The 15,374-nt window shown below is 50.2% G+C and overlaps 1 protein-coding gene across 3 annotated transcripts in view; it reads left to right on the top strand.

Moving 5' to 3' along the window:
- Positions 1–15,374, top strand: part of Dscam (DS cell adhesion molecule) — a 655,493-nt gene that overhangs the window by 452,875 nt on the left and 187,244 nt on the right. For all 3 annotated transcript variants that reach the window (XM_048803693.1, XM_048803694.1, XM_048803695.1), the window contains exon 11: positions 2,499–2,672. In XM_048803693.1, coding sequence (XP_048659650.1) covers positions 2,499–2,672 — 174 coding nt within the window. The remainder of the gene's footprint in view (positions 1–2,498; positions 2,673–15,374) is intronic.

Here is a 15,374-nt window from a genome sequence, read left to right as displayed (position 1 = left end):
AGGAATCTTAAAATGGCTACCCATCCTCTCGCCCTGCCCTCAGGGGCGAGCAGTTTACCTTATCACTTACCCTCAGTCGCTCCCCGTGGGAGCCACCAAATGCCGCAGTCTAGCTGGGCACAATCAGGAGCCACTTGTCAAAAGAAACTAACTTTATTTTTAGAACCACACACGCCAAACAAAACAGCCTCTCAGGAAAAAACCCTCAGAGCCCAACTGCCACCACCGGCTTTCCACAAGCCTCTCTCTCCAACCCAAGCCTCTCTCCACCTCCCACAATCCTCCTGCTCTTGAGGCCGATTGGCTGGGTCGTGTGGGTGGAGCCAAAAAAGTCCCCCAATGAGCAGCTCCGTGGTCTGAAAGGGCAGGGAAACAGCCCAATGAGCATCACCGCAGAGGAGCCAATCAGCTAGAAGTTGCTGGGGCTGCTGTGAGCCAATCATCAGCTGGCAGTCTGAAAGTTTGCTGGGGCCCCTTTGGCTGTGGCTCTCAACACTCATTGTTAGACTATCCAGAATGTTATATGCTGTATTTTCCACTCTTTGCTCCTTTTGTTTCACTTTGGATAATTTATTTTTCTTTTCTTTTCTTTTCTTTTTTTTTTGGTGGGTGGAGGATACCAGGGATTGAACCCAGGTGTGCTTAACCACTGAACCACATCCCCAGCCCTTTTATTTAGAGACAGGGTCTCGCTGAGTTGCTTAGAGCTGAGTTGGTGAGGCTGGCTTTGAACTTGAGATCCTCCTGTTTCAGCCTCCCGAGCCACTGGGATGACAGGCGTGCGCTACCACACCAGACCACTTCGGATATTTCTGTTGACCCAATTCTTTCCTCTGCGGTGCCCAGTCTGCTAATAAGCCTCTTTAATAAAATCTTCATATCTAATACTGCATGTGTTGTTTCCATTATTTGTCACCTTTATATACTTTTAATATGTCATCTGAAGCCCTCCATCTATTCCTACACATCAATCATAGTTATTGCAAACTTTCTTTCCAATACATCTAGCTTCCCCTGGTGGGGATCTGTTGGCTGCTGGTGTCCTGGCCTTTCCTCTTGCATTGTTTGTGTGTGTCTCATAATTCTCCGTTGGACTCTGGCACTGCCCATGAAAAGAGGAGTAAAGCCAGAGGAGCATGTTGGCTGTTTCACCGACCGATACACATGGGGCTTCTTCCTTCCACCAAGTCCCATATGTGAACTGGTTTTTGTAGCTCACCTCTGTTTCCTGGGCTTTGGTCTCTTTGCAGCAGAGTTTACCTACCTGCCTGTTACTTGGGCTCCCAGATTTACTCAAAGAAAAGTGTGACTTTGTAGATGACCAGTCCCTTTCATGGCTGGAATAGGAGTGGCTCTCTCTTCTACCTTCCTACATCCTCGGCAGAGGGGAACCCCTCCTTTGTTTTAATTCAAGTGGTCGATGACTTCTCTTGGAGAGAGCCCCTGCTGCAGAGAGCATGTGTGTTGTTCTTTTTCCCTGTGGAAGATCCTCTTAGGTGGAGTGGTAATGTCCTCTGTCTGCTGAGGCTCAGGCCCCAGGTGAGGTGTCTGAATTGGAAGCAGGAAGGGCAGGCACAGTCAGGACACCACATTTGGAGTCCTGCCCAGAGACCTGCAGGGCGCAGGGCCGGGGGCTAGCAGCTCCTCCCCAGAACACAGCCCAGGTCCACACTCTGTGCTTCCTCCAGGGTGATGGAGTCCATCCTCTCCCCAGGGTCTGCAGCCTGCCAGGTCAGAGAGGACAGGACTCAGGGGAGGCTTGCAGGGTCACATTCCCACCCAGTCCCCCAGGAGAGGGCGGCAGAGCAGTGCTTTAAGCCAAACCACTGTGACTCCTGGGCCTAGTCCTCTTTTATGATTTCCAGATATTTTTCAGTAATTTCCTGTGGCTCTCTCCTGTGAACCACCTCACACCTGTGATCACAGCGTCCCCCACCTAGGCTGCTCTCTGCCTGCAGGTAGTCACCCTGAGGGCAGTGGGCTGTGCCTAGCTGTTCAACTGACATTAAGTGATACCAGCCGTGGGCTGTGCTGCTCCACTAGAACATCACCACCCCTGAAGAGAAATCTGCGGTGCCGTGTCTCTTTGTAGCCTCAGATGTGTGCAGCGAGCAAGGACTCCAGTGCCGTGTCCCCAGACAGTCCCTTGTTTACATTTGCATTAAGTCCTTAGGAACAGAAGGAGTTTAAGTAGCACCAGAGAGACATCTACTTCAGTGCTTGCTCTGCTGCAATTTCTTTGAATAATTTATCAGCTACTTAATACTCAAATTTGGCTTTTCATGTCAAAAGCACTTTTAAGCTCTTACTCTTTTACCTCAGACTTTGAACTACTCATTTTAAATAATCGTGCTTCTCTCTGAACAAGAGTTTCCATGTTAGAAGGAAGACAGGAGAGCTGGGTGTGTCCCCCAACTGTCCGCTTCAGCTGGAGGTGGCCTGGGTGGCTTCTGCTCACTGTGTCCCACATCACAACCCTTCTTTCCGATTATCTCCAGGTGCTGGGGTTCCCCAGTTCCAGCCCATCGCCCTGAACGGCCGAATCCAGGTGCTCAGCAACGGGTCGCTGTTAATCAAGCACGTGGTGGAGGAAGACAGCGGCTACTACCTCTGCAAGGTCAGCAACGATGTGGGCGCGGACGTCAGCAAGTCCATGTACCTCACGGTCAAAAGTAAGAAGAAGAATGCTTCCTTTTACCTACATAGGTCTTGGGGGCTTAGCTTTTCCACTGTCTCCACGCGCACCTGTTTAAAAGCAAAACAAATGTGTCCTGTAGGATCACCATCATGGTGGGGGTGGTTGACACAATTGAGGAGGATGGAGGATGCAGGTGATTGTCAACAGTGCACCCGGCCAGTCCTTCCTTCCAGGGTGGGCCGGGAACACTTCTTTCCCTCCTGTTCCCGTGCCCCTGGTGTGGGCTCTGGGCGGCCTAGCAGATGAGTAGGCCTCTGGGCAGCACCCGCATCTCTACCCTGTCACTTTCCCAGGGCGAAGGCCAGGCATGCTCTCACCATGTTCTTCTCTCGTGCATTTAACTCTGCAAGCTGGCCAGTCCATAGACTTCTTCTTAAGAGGATTATGATAAAATCGAACTTGAATCCTCATGCCAAACCAGGGCACGACAGAAGGACAGGATCGTGTATCCTGGGCTGGGGTCTGCGCTGCCGGCCATGGTGTAGGAAAGGGCTCCGGGGGTCAGTGTTTTCCCCACTCTGGTAACTGAACCCCAGAGAAAGGATACAAAAGGAGCCGACATTTCCTGAGTCCTGCTTGCTAACAAATGGTTAGGCATCTGTTTACGGGGAGTGGCTGTGTCCATTTATAATTTTCTATTGAATTAACTGTGTTTTCTTTATGACCATAAGGCTCTGCTCAGGCTTTCTCTGTTGGAAACTTTTTAAATTCGGCTATTGATGGTCTGCAGTGATCCTTTCCATACCATTTATTAGGGCGTTGGGTTCTTTAAAAGGATTTTTGTGATGTGTGTGAATGAATAAAATTTAGAAGTCTAGTTAGCTACACAGAATGGTATTCATCCTAATTCATTAGGAATTTATTTTAGGCTATTATTTCCAACAGAATAATGAAAATATTAAACTATTTGCTAAACTTACACACTGGGAAACAGATAATAATCTGTTCTGAAATACAGTTGTTTTAAAATATGTTTTGCACATATCCAATGCATAATTTTTGCCATCTCAATTCTATGCTTTGGAGGAACTAATTAGCAAGAATCTGAAAACAGATTTTACTATCATTTAAATCTAAAGCTGACAAGGTCATTTTTAAAAATTATAACCTGTTGGGCCGTGAACTGAGGACTGGTGCTGGCCAATGTTGATCCGTCTCCCTTGTGAAACGGTATGTCCAGTGATTTTAATATATTCCACATCCATAAAACACCTGTCAGTTCCACAAACACATTTCTAGGACCTAACATGCACAAGGCCCTGTGAGGGCCACCATGGGTCTGATCCCCTTGAATGAAAGCACTCAGGCTTCCGAAGGGAGGTGACGGGGAAGGGCACCGCGAGTGGCAGCAGCACAAGTCCATGATGGAGTGCAGCACACCCAGTGCACAGCCAGCCTGCGACCCACCTGCTGTGGCATCGGGACTAGATGCAGGGTGCTCAGTGTCTTGGGTGGAAATCCCGACCCCAGAGGAAGCCTTGGGAGCTTGGAGGGCAGATGGGGTGGAAGTGTGGAAGGGACCTCAGAGATCCTCCAGCCACCGTGGAAGTGGGCACCTTGGGCAGGGGACTCCTGGAACCTGGAAGAAATCCCTTCTCAGCACCCCGCCCTGGGGGTGCCCTGGTCTCAGGCTTCCAGTCTCCAGAACCCTGGGGAGTAATGGCTGCTATGGGTACCTCACTCAGGTGATGGTGCTTTGTTATATCAACCGGAGCTAGGAGATACTATGGAGTGGACACCTGTGTCACCTGAGGGGTCCTGAAGGGCAGGGATGTCAAGAGGTGGGCATTGAAGCTGGTCAGGGCACACCAGGAAGGGAACGAGGAGAGTGGATACAGACATTGGCAGGTCCACAGCAAGAGGGAATGCCACTCGGGCACCATGTTGTGACAGAGGGACCTTTAAGGGGACACACTGCAAAGAGAAGTTGGTCTTGGAGTCCGCCAAAGAGTGAGTCAGTTGTGCCAGGTCTCAGTCGGCACAGCCACTTCATCAACGCTGTGGGCTTCATGCCTCTGGCATCTTTAACTCTGTGAAATAATATTCAAATTCTGAAAGTAAAATGTCACTTAAGAAAGAGATATAGAAGCATGAAGAAAAAAACACAGACAGCAAGTGAATCTATTATCCCAGTAGTGACATTTGAAAAAAAGGAAGCCAAGAAACTTGGGAGGAGCCTGTTTTTTGGGTGTGTGTGAGCAGGGTGCTGGTGTGTAAGAGCAGCTGCACTTTGGTTGTGCATGGGGTGGGGGGAAGCAGGCGTGGGCTGGGGGCCTGGTCTGACTTGGGTAGCCTGTCCTGGCCAATGTAGTACCCGCCAGCTCCTCAGTAGTCAGGCGCTCCCTCCATGTGAGGATGACAGGGTCACACCATCACCTCCTGATGGATGCCAACCTGGCTTCCTTCCCACACCAGGGCTCGTCGTGCTTGCTTTCGTGTCTGTGGGAATAGAGAGGGGTATGTGAGAATGAGACATGGCATGCACACAGCTTACCTCTTGGGCACCTGACTGGGAGTGTCAAGAAGACAAGGAGCCGTGATCTCCCTGTCCTTTGTTTTAATCTCTTCATATGGTCCTGACCGTCACAGGTGCCCACACTCATGGGCGTGTAGGCATTTACTCGCACACCCACGTGCGTGTGCAGAACAACCCTCAAGGTGAGTGCCAGACCTACCTGATCAAAGGCAGCAGGACAGAAGGGCAGCAAAGCCTGGTCCCACCCCTGCCAAGCATGGGAAAAAATCTCACTAAAAAGGGGCAAACACCTTCCCCTTTTCTCAAACCACTGGCTACAGTCATTTATGCACTAAAGAATTTCCCAATATTGTCAATATTTATGACATAACAATCGTAGCAGGTCTGCTTTGAGGTGGCCACTACAATTTTGTTAACCTTAAAATGCCAGCAGCTACCAAGACCTCTGTTGAAGAAATCAAGAGTCACATACTTCAGTTTCCATGTGCAGGGAGTGCATCCCAGACTTGGGGAGGAGGAGCTGGGGGGTGAGGTGGGCTCCTGTGACCCACTGTAGGCAGGCTCTCCATTGCACCCGAGGCCTGGGATCTCCTCCAGGTCCCATGGTGTCTGAGTGATGTGTCTGGACAAATCACTTTTTCTCTCTTCACCTGGAAAGTGGGAGGAATCATGCCCCCTCAGAGGGGCATGGACATGGGGTCATGCATGTGACATGCGTGGAGAGGTGTGAAGCACTTTGTATGCACCCCAACACGTAGGAGGAGGCAGTGGCAGCGTTGGCTGGAGAGAGAGAGAGAGAATGCAGCCTGAGGTTCTGAAAATAGGAGCATGGGAGAGAGAGAGAAAGCACACAATGCTCCATTCAGCATTCCATGTATGTTACATATAGCACATGATGTTTTACAATGTCATAAGGGTGTTCTGTCATGTATGTGTTATGTGTTTAATGTGTTTTATGACATGTTATGGATCATATAAATGTAACTTGCTACATTATAACATAATGTTTTATAGCATTATAAATATATTACATAAATGTGTCACCTATATAATGTTTTATAATGTTATAAAACAATATAATCACTAGCTGGAGAGAGGACATACAATGCTTTTCTGGAAACTGGAGCATTCCAGAAAACCATTCTGGAAAAGAAGATTCAAAGCCTTACAGTAGAGAGGAGGAGGGATCCAGGGGAGGTATGGCATCTTCCCTGTGACTCTGGCCCTGAAGTCACATCTGGAATGGAGTCTCCACAAATTCTGAGGGCCAGTGAGGTCTCCCACACCCTGGTTGTTGAAGAGTAATCGAAGCGTCTGGGGCTTCCCAGTGGAAAAAGGCACGTTGACTAGAGGGAGGTTGCACTGCTCTAAATAGCACCCGGCGTGCTCTCCCCTGTCGGTATGCAACCTTAAGAAGCACTGCAGGTATTTCTCAATTCAGCATGGAGAATGCACCACCAGCTAGGGCCATGTCAGGAAGCCCAGGCAGTTGCTCAGGGGTCACTCTGGGGCCCAGAGCGGCTGGTACAGGGCTGTAAGCACATTTTCAAGACCCAGGCTGCTGTCGGGGGCTCTCCCTGGGCCACTGGGAAGCAGGGACTGGTATCCTTCCTGTACAGGAAGTTTTCTTCCTACTTTTGAAAGGATCTCTCCAAAGCCAAAGCACTTTAACAATGAGCATCTGCCACGCAGGCCTTTTGTTTGGACCTGGACATGAGGTGGCGGTGGGTGGAGAAGAGAGCAGGTGAACACAGGGCGGTCTTGGAAAGCCTGGGTAGGAGGGAGACGCATCCCTGCAGACCTTCCAGCTGGGCCGGTGCTCCTGCTTCCACGCAGCCTGTTCAATTCTGGTTCATCGCGTAGCCAGATGCACCGAGGACGCAGATAAATGTTAGAGAATGCTCAGGCGCTTCAGAGCCAAGGCAGAGCCCGTGCTCTCTGCTTTTGATCAGACTTGCCTCTCCCGTCGACCCTACCCCTGATGGGTGGAGGTCTGCAGAAGTCGAGGTGTGCAGAATTCAAGCTGTGCACGTAGATCAGTCCTCTTTCTCTATACCAGGGCCCACTACAATCTGGGAAATGAGATTTTTTTTGAGTTAAGAAAACAGTTCCCTGTATACTCAGAAAAATGCGATATGATAACCCATCTGATTCAAATATGTCAAGGTCATTATACTGTAATGTGTAACTAATTAAAACAAATTAAAAAATAAATATCTGATAAAATTAAAAAAAAAAAAAAGAAAACAGTTCCCCAAACTACCAGATCTCTCAAATGGATGAGCCGCCCCTGATGTTTCTCTCAGGTGCCAAAACTCCACCTGGCCCTCCAGCCCTCCCTGATGGCGGACTGTCGCGGTGTTTGGAGGAGCACTGATTTCAGTGTGAGTCTGCAGCCCACGAGCAACGGGCAGCTTTGCCTTTGTCAGCAGCTCTGCTTCAATCCTTTCTGATCCCCGCATGCGGCATGAAAGAGCATCGCTTATCAAACAGGGGCAGGGCTTCCCTGGAGACTCGGTTACTCTGGGCATCTATGAAGCTGCTGGCCCTGGAGCAGCCCGCAGGCTCTCGCCCAGCCTGGCCGGCCACCGCCCCTGCCCACCATGCTCACCCAGCCAGGTCCATGGGCCCCGGAGCCCCTGAGGACTCTGGATGAGCTCACACCAGCCCACTCCGCTTCCACCAGATAGGCCTCAGCATGGCTGTGTCAAGATGGACCTCGGTGGTGTCCTCTGAAGTCCTGCCATTGCCAGCGAGGGCCTGTTAGGTTTGAACACAGTGATCAGTTGCCCTTCCCTCCTCGAGAATCCAGATCTGGGCCCAGATGTTCCGTTGGACTCTCTTACTTCATCTGTTCTGAGCCTGGTTGTCGCAATTGGAATCTTCCCAGGCCCTTGCTCTGTGGCGCTACTGGGGGTGCAGCAGCCCAGCCCTGTGCACCCCCACGGGGAAGCTGTGCACCTTGAATCAACCCCACTCAGGACTTGCAGTCTCCATGGTCACTCTGGCCATCGTCCATCATTCCTGAATTACAGCCTCAGGCCTCTTGAACCAGATGGACCAGACCTGTCACAGAAGTGAGGTGCCCACAGTTTGTGTATTTTCATGGACTCAGAGGACACCTGCCCACCCCAGTTAATCCTGCACCCACTTTCACATTCCCAGCCCTCACTGAAGACCCTCTGCAGTCAAATACATCTGCAGGTTTCATGGGAACGCCTAGGTGCCCAAGAACAGGACCAGAAACAGTGGACACACACACACAGCACAGGGGCGGCTCCCAGCTGGTGGAAGCCCCTCAATGAAGGCCGAGCTGGGGTGGCCCCGCTGGGTGGAGAACCCTGTATTCCACCTGAACCTCTGCATCTCACACCTGAGCCACCTGGAAGTGGACCTGCTCAAGGCTCCTTGGGTGGTAAGAACCTTGTCCACGTGGAAGATGATAACACAGAGAGGCCTTTTGCTACCTGCTTAGATTCCAACCTCCCTCCTCCTCCTCCAATGTTAGGGGTTGAATTTTGCACCCCCTCATTAACACGCCAAAGCTCTTACCCCACCCCACCTCAGAATGTGACCACATTAGGAAATGGGGTGATGAGGAAAAACAGGGTTTGGCTGGAGTGGGCTGGGCCTGACCCACTAGGACTGGTGTCCTGATAAACCGAGGATTTGGACACCGAGACAGAGGTTGGAGTTATGCTGCCACAAACCAAGGGAACGTGGGTGAGGCCAGGGAGGAGTCTCCCCTGGAAGGTTTGGAGGGAGCGCAGGCCTCCAACTCCCTGATGTGGGACCACAAGAAGGTGTCCTGCTGCTTCAGGCCCCAGGTGTGCATACTCTGCTGGGGCAGTGGGGACACACACAGACCCAGTGACAGCAGACTCTCGGCAGTCTCCTGTCGGAGGGAAGCTCGCCGTAACCAGATCACCTGCTCCGGCAGGCAAACCTTAATCTGTCTAAACCAGTCATCCGTGCCGCTCCATGTTGTGTCTGCTGCAATGCCTGTGGTCCCTCTGGCCCTTGCCACGGGGCACTGCCTTGCTAATTCTGGCTGCCCCATCAGTTCTGTCCAGTCATTCAGGCAGCTGCATTCATTGAGCGACCCCTAGTGTCAGGGAATGTTCCAGAACCCACATCCTCTGAACAAGACAGGACCCCTGTGACTGTGTGAAGGACTCGCCATGGGTGTGCACGGCAGAGAGCAGAGCAGAGAGCTACATGGGGTTTTATGGTATTGGAGAGGGCACAGCCAGCAAATGAACAGCAGCTCAGATGTCCAAGTACCAGGTGGCTGCTTGGGAAGCAGCAGGATGTCACTGTCTTGGTGTGCATGTGCCTAGATGGACCTGTGTGTGTGTCTGTTCATGCACACGCAGTCAGGGAAGGGTGGTCTGTTCAGCTCTCTCTGCCGTTACTATAAATGTGAAATAATCCTATCTCATAGTGTTCTGAAATACAGGTTTAAAAATGTATGTAGCTTTATCTGACAGCTTTCCTTCAAGGTTTCCCCTCCTGCTTCTGTGCCATTCTAGTACTTATTCTCTGTCCCCCTATTTCCAATATTATTATTCTACATTGTCATTTAACTCTTTAATGTTTAAGGAATTAATTGTGATGGAAATTGTAAGAGCTAATATGTTTTCCACATATGGTCAGTCAGTTGTTGTAACATCATTTGTGACTAGCCTAGTCCATTCTTACTTTGTTTAAATGTCAATTTCATTCTAGGTTAAGATATTTAAGAAAATGGGCTCTTTAAACTTCTTGGTTAGGTTTGCCAATTGCTAGCCGCATAGCTCGGGTAAGTTACACAACCTCTCTGTACCTGAGTTATTTAGTTTTCGGCTTATCTCAGAGCTCTCTTACAGGGCTTAAAAGAATTCATATAAAAACATTAATCTCCCAGAACAAAGGAATGAAGTGGGGTCTTGCCTCACACCTTATCCAAATACTAGCTGAAGACCCATCATTGGCCTAAATGTGAGAGCTGAAGCTGTAAAACTCTTAGAGGAAAAGACTGAGCGAATCTTTGTGTCCATGATTGAGGTGATGATCTCTTAGTCGTAACACCAAAAGCACAAGTGACAAAAGGAGAAGCAAGACTTGAACTTTATAAGTATTAAAACATTTGTACATCGAATAAATCTGGAAAACGTGAGAAAATATTTGTAAATCATATATCTAACAGGGGAATTATATCCGGGACATCTACAACTCTAAAACAGAAACACAAATAACCCAATTTACAAATGGAAAGGAGACTTGAAAAGACACTTCCCTAGAGAGGACACCCAGTGGCCAGCAAGCACGTGGGAAGATGCTCGTCACTAATCACCAGGGAAGTGAGAGCCAAGACCACAATGAGGCCCATGTCACACTCACCAGGAGGGTAAAGTAAAAAGACAGACATGAGCATAGGAGAGGATGTGGGGATTGGGGACCTCAGCCAGTGCTGGTGAGAATATAACATGGCGTAGTCCAGCAGAGTCTCAGGAAATTAAACAGATTTACATGAGACACAGCAATCCTGCTCCTAGGAAAACACACCCATACAAAAACTTGTAGTGAATGATCATAGCAGTGCCATTTTTTAGAAGATATATATGTAAATATCTTTATTTTATTTTTACGTGGTGCTGAGGATCGAACCTAGTGCCTCACACTTGTTAGAAAAGCTCTCTACCACTGAGCCACAACCCCAGTCCCAGCAGCGCCATTCTTAATAGCTACAATGTAGACAATTGGAATACCCACCAACCAGTGAATGGATAAAAATATGAAATGTCCCAGACAGGCAAATCATGACAAAAAGTAAGTCTGCAATTGCCTAGACCTGGCAGGAGGAGGCAGCAGTGAGCAGCTCTGATGCACACCAGGTCTCTGCGGTAGTAGAAGGTGTTGTGGAATGAGAAGTGATACCTGCCCAGCTCTGAATAGACCAGGAACAGGGCTGTGACTCGACAACCCGGGTTGGACCCCGACAAAGCTATCTAACTCTCTGGTTTGCAGAACACTCAGCCACTTCTCAGGGGGCTGTGTGACCATTCTTAACAGTTCAGACTCTGCAGTCAGAGTGCCTGGTTTCAAATCCCAGCTCCACTGCTAATCAGTTGTGCAAACATGAGAAAAATCCTCGACCCTGGCAAGCCTCCTGCTCCTCATCTGGGAAATGGGCAGCTTATGCTCTCCAGAGTGGTGAGGGACGTTGGCAGCAGAGTCCCTGCCAAAGCCAGCACCTCACGAGCGGAGCCACCAGTTTCCACACCCATACAGAAACTTGTAGTGAATGTTCATAGCAGTACCGTTTTTTTTAGAAGATATATATATATATATATATATATATATATATATATATATATATCTGGGATCGTGGGCTTTAGAGCACTGCATTTTATACTCTGGGGACATCATGGTGAGGGAAGCCAGGCCTCCCCCTTGTCACCTTCCCCCTTCCTGTTACTTGAAATGCACACCCAGAAATATGACACTTCCCTTCCTTTCCCCATATCCCAGTGCGTCCCTTAATGAAGAGGTGCAGTTTTCTCTGCCAGGACTTAGACCTATTTTGTTAGGTTTTCTCACAGAATCTGAATTCTGTAGGCCATTAGTAAAAGCCCTCTGCCTTTCCCTCCTACCTGTGTAGCCTGAGCTCAGGTTCTTAGGATTTTATTGAAGTGGACTCCTGGCCGAGGTGAGAGGGCCAACAGGAGAGGCTCCCAGGGGCTGGCAGATCACCTTCAGCGTAGCCACCAGGTTGACACCTTCATCCAACAAGCCCCTGCTGAGTGCCAGCCATGAGCCAGGCGCAGCGCTAGGCACATCCAAACATCCAAGCTGGGGTTCCCAAACTGTGGTCCCCCTCCCTCTCCACACACTGCCTCCCTCTGCACTCCTGCAGGGAAGCAAGTCAGGTTCATTTTTGTCCTGAGGGAGAGCACACCTGGGAGAGGCACACCTGGGGCGACACACCTGGGGATTGCACCTGGGGGGAGCGCACCTGGGGGGAGCACACCTGGGGGGAGCGCACCTGGGGGGAGCGCACCTGGGAAGAGCGCACCTGGGGGAAGCAGTGGCCCACCTGCACGTGGGGTGTCAGAGTGTGTATCCTACACCCGAGCTCCTGGTGGGCGATGTGGGGAAAGGTTCGATGAAGTACTGCTTAGCTGAGGATGGGGTGCCATTGGGAACTGGGGCATTCTGCATATTTTAAGAGTTCCTGTCCCTGAAGAAGGAGGGACGAAGCCAGGCTACAGCTGTGGTGGGTAGAGAAGCAGGGGTCACTTATGACAGCCAGGACGGCAGGTGTTTGGTCACATGTGTGATTCATTTGGACCATGTTCGTGCTGTTGTCTGTGTTCAGACATCACAGAGGGGTCTTGCTTTCTTCTGGTCTAGAGGAGTTTTATCCAGTGTTTGTTATTTTGTGACACTCTTCGTAGAGAACAGAAAGCCCAGCTCGGGGTTTTCCATTGCTCATCGGTCGGTTTCTTTTCTCTCTCGTTTCTTTTAGTCATTGTTATCATGTCACTTATTTTAACATAGTGCTTCTTGAAGACAATGCAGAGGTGTTGCACGGTTTTGTGCGACAGATCCACCACATTCAAATGTCATCCTGAAGGGCCACCAGACCAGGTTATTGCAAGCTCAGCTAAAACAAGCCCCAGGGTCATCGGCCCTACTGTGGCTCTTATGAACAGGTGCATGGAATAAGCTTCCAGAAAGGTGAACTTGGACAGTTCCCTCTGATGATTTATTCTGTGTACAGTGCAGATGCCTGGCTGTGAGCACACTTGTCCCTTGAGGTCTCCCAGGTGTGACCCTCTGCAGGGATGATGTGGACTGCTCATGTTAGGACACGTCCAAAGACAGCAACCCCACAGCAGTCTCTGACGAGCATTTGTAATGCACAGCAGGTCATGGCAGGGTGTCCATGACAACCCGGGGCAGTGACCAGCCATCTGCTCTCTGCAGGACAGTCATGGCTGAGGTGAAAAGGCAGATGGGGGTGGAGGGCCTTCGGAAAACTGTCTTCCCACCTATTCATGTAAATCCCTGTGCCCTGAAGGCAACGGATTACAAAATCTTGAGTTAGATGTCCACACTTTTGTGTCTATCTGCTTACCAATCAATTTCAGGGCTCAGTATGGAAGAATAAAGCCAGACAGATAAAACCCTTCTTATTCCAAAGCTGGGGACAGAGCAGGTCACCTGGATTCTAGCTCATTCTGGGCCCCAGACCTGTGATTCAACGTTACATGATAGATTCCGAAGGCTCACACTGGGTTTTAATAAGCATGACAGACATGCGTGCAAGAGGGCTGCCTCAGTACTCTCTCCTCTCTCCAGAGGACTACAGGATGAGCAGGATCAGGCGATTCCAATAGTCACCTTCATATCAGTCCATTTCTTGTTAGCATAATGAGAGCTGATAGCTCATAAAGGAAAGAGATCTATTTAGCTCACAGTTTGGAGACGGGAAGACAAAGCAGCAAGGCGCTGGCTGAGGAGAGGCCCCTGGGCTGAGTCACATCATGGTGGACGTCCGCATGGTAGGAGCACATGCACAAGAGGGAGGTCATGTGCAGACAAGAAACGGGAGAGACCAGGGAGGGGCCAGGCTTGCTCTGTAAAACACAGCTCTTGTAAGAATTAACAAGAGTCCCAGGAGAACTTCAGACAGTAAGGACCTCTATGTTAGTCAGCTTTCTTTGCTGTGACCGCCATGTCTGACAAGAACACCTTAAAGGGGGAAAGTTTATTTTGGCTCACAGTTTCAGAAGCTCAGTCCACGGTCCCTGAATCCATGGCTCTGGAACCAAGGGGAGGCCCACACATGACAGCAGGCGTGGCAGAAGAGTGCTGCCCCTTTCCTGGCAGCCAGGAAGCAGAGGGAGAGGGGAGTGAAGGGGTACAGGAAAGACGCATCCCTCCAGGGCACACCCCAGTGTGACCCACCTCCTCCATCCCACCTCAATGACCTACAGCTGCCACCCAATTTGTCCGTTCAAACGTGGATGGGCCCATTAAGTTACAGCTCTCATAACCTAATCATCGCACTCTGAACCTTCTGCATTGGCGCTTCCACAGCTTTCATAGCTCAATCATAACAACCCCCCCTCTGGGCCCCTGTCTTCATGGTTCCTTACCACCTCCCGGCACAGCCACACTGAGGACCAAGCTCCCAGCCCCAGCAGTCTTCTCTGTACAGAAGTTAAGAGACCCTTAGGGCTTGATGTATTCTTCTCCCCTAGTGTGGCCTGACTCTCAAGGTGGCGCTGTGGGATCTGCTCTACCCCGGGAGGTCGCCATCTTGTTTGGGCCAGAATAGCTGCTGTAGTGGCTCAGGTTGGAGTCTTCAGTGCCCATGATGAGCCGGGGAGCCAGGTGCATTCCAGGAAGAGGGCCCAGCAGGAGCAGAGGCTGTGAAGGAATGGGAGTCACGGGGAGCTCCACCAACAGGGCTGCTAGGGTGGAAGAGCAGAGTCAAGGAAGGGGGCATGGGTCCTATAGGGCACACACACTTGTCCTATAGGGCCAAGCAGCTCATCTAAAAAATGAGACAACATTGCCTACATTGATACGCATTTGCTTTTTAGGTTATCATAGTAGTTTTTCTGGAAAAATACTCAAAACTCCACTTCATGCTTTCCAATAGGCAACCCTATATGTCATGTAGGGCTGGGCATTGTTGTTCTGTTTTCTTATTGGCCATTCATCCCACGTTCATGTCCTCTGAAAACAGCTTTCTATGCTGTGCGAACCGAGGGCCCTCAGCTGGTGTGTGCAGCAGGAAAGACTGCTGGAGGGAAGGAGCAGGAAGCCTGACACCAGGCTCTGGAAGGCCCTGGCGGGCATATCCTGCCGTATGAATGCTTACATTTTCATTCTTCTCCACTTTTCCTATGCTGCTGAGTTCTTCTAGAGAATGGTTCTTTCTCCCCAGAGATGCAGGTCAAGTGCCAGGCCTTCGTTTACAGATTTGTTCAGAACAGGCCACTGTAACAGTCGAGTCACAGGGTACCCTGCCATTGGAGTCCACAGCCATTCATGGTGAGTGTGAAAAGGGAGAGCACAGCACTTCTGCTCACACCCTGCGGGTAATGCCACAGGGGCGGCACCTTTCTCTATGGAAAGAGGGAGCAGAGAGGGCATCCGTGGCCATAAGCTGCACCTGTGAGTGCCCAGCACCAGGACTGCTGT

This window comes from Marmota marmota, unplaced genomic scaffold (genome assembly GCF_001458135.2).
Source record: "Marmota marmota marmota unplaced genomic scaffold, marMar, whole genome shotgun sequence".
Lineage (NCBI taxonomy): Eukaryota > Metazoa > Chordata > Mammalia > Rodentia > Sciuridae > Marmota > Marmota marmota.
This window is presented reverse-complemented; position numbering and strand designations above follow the sequence as displayed.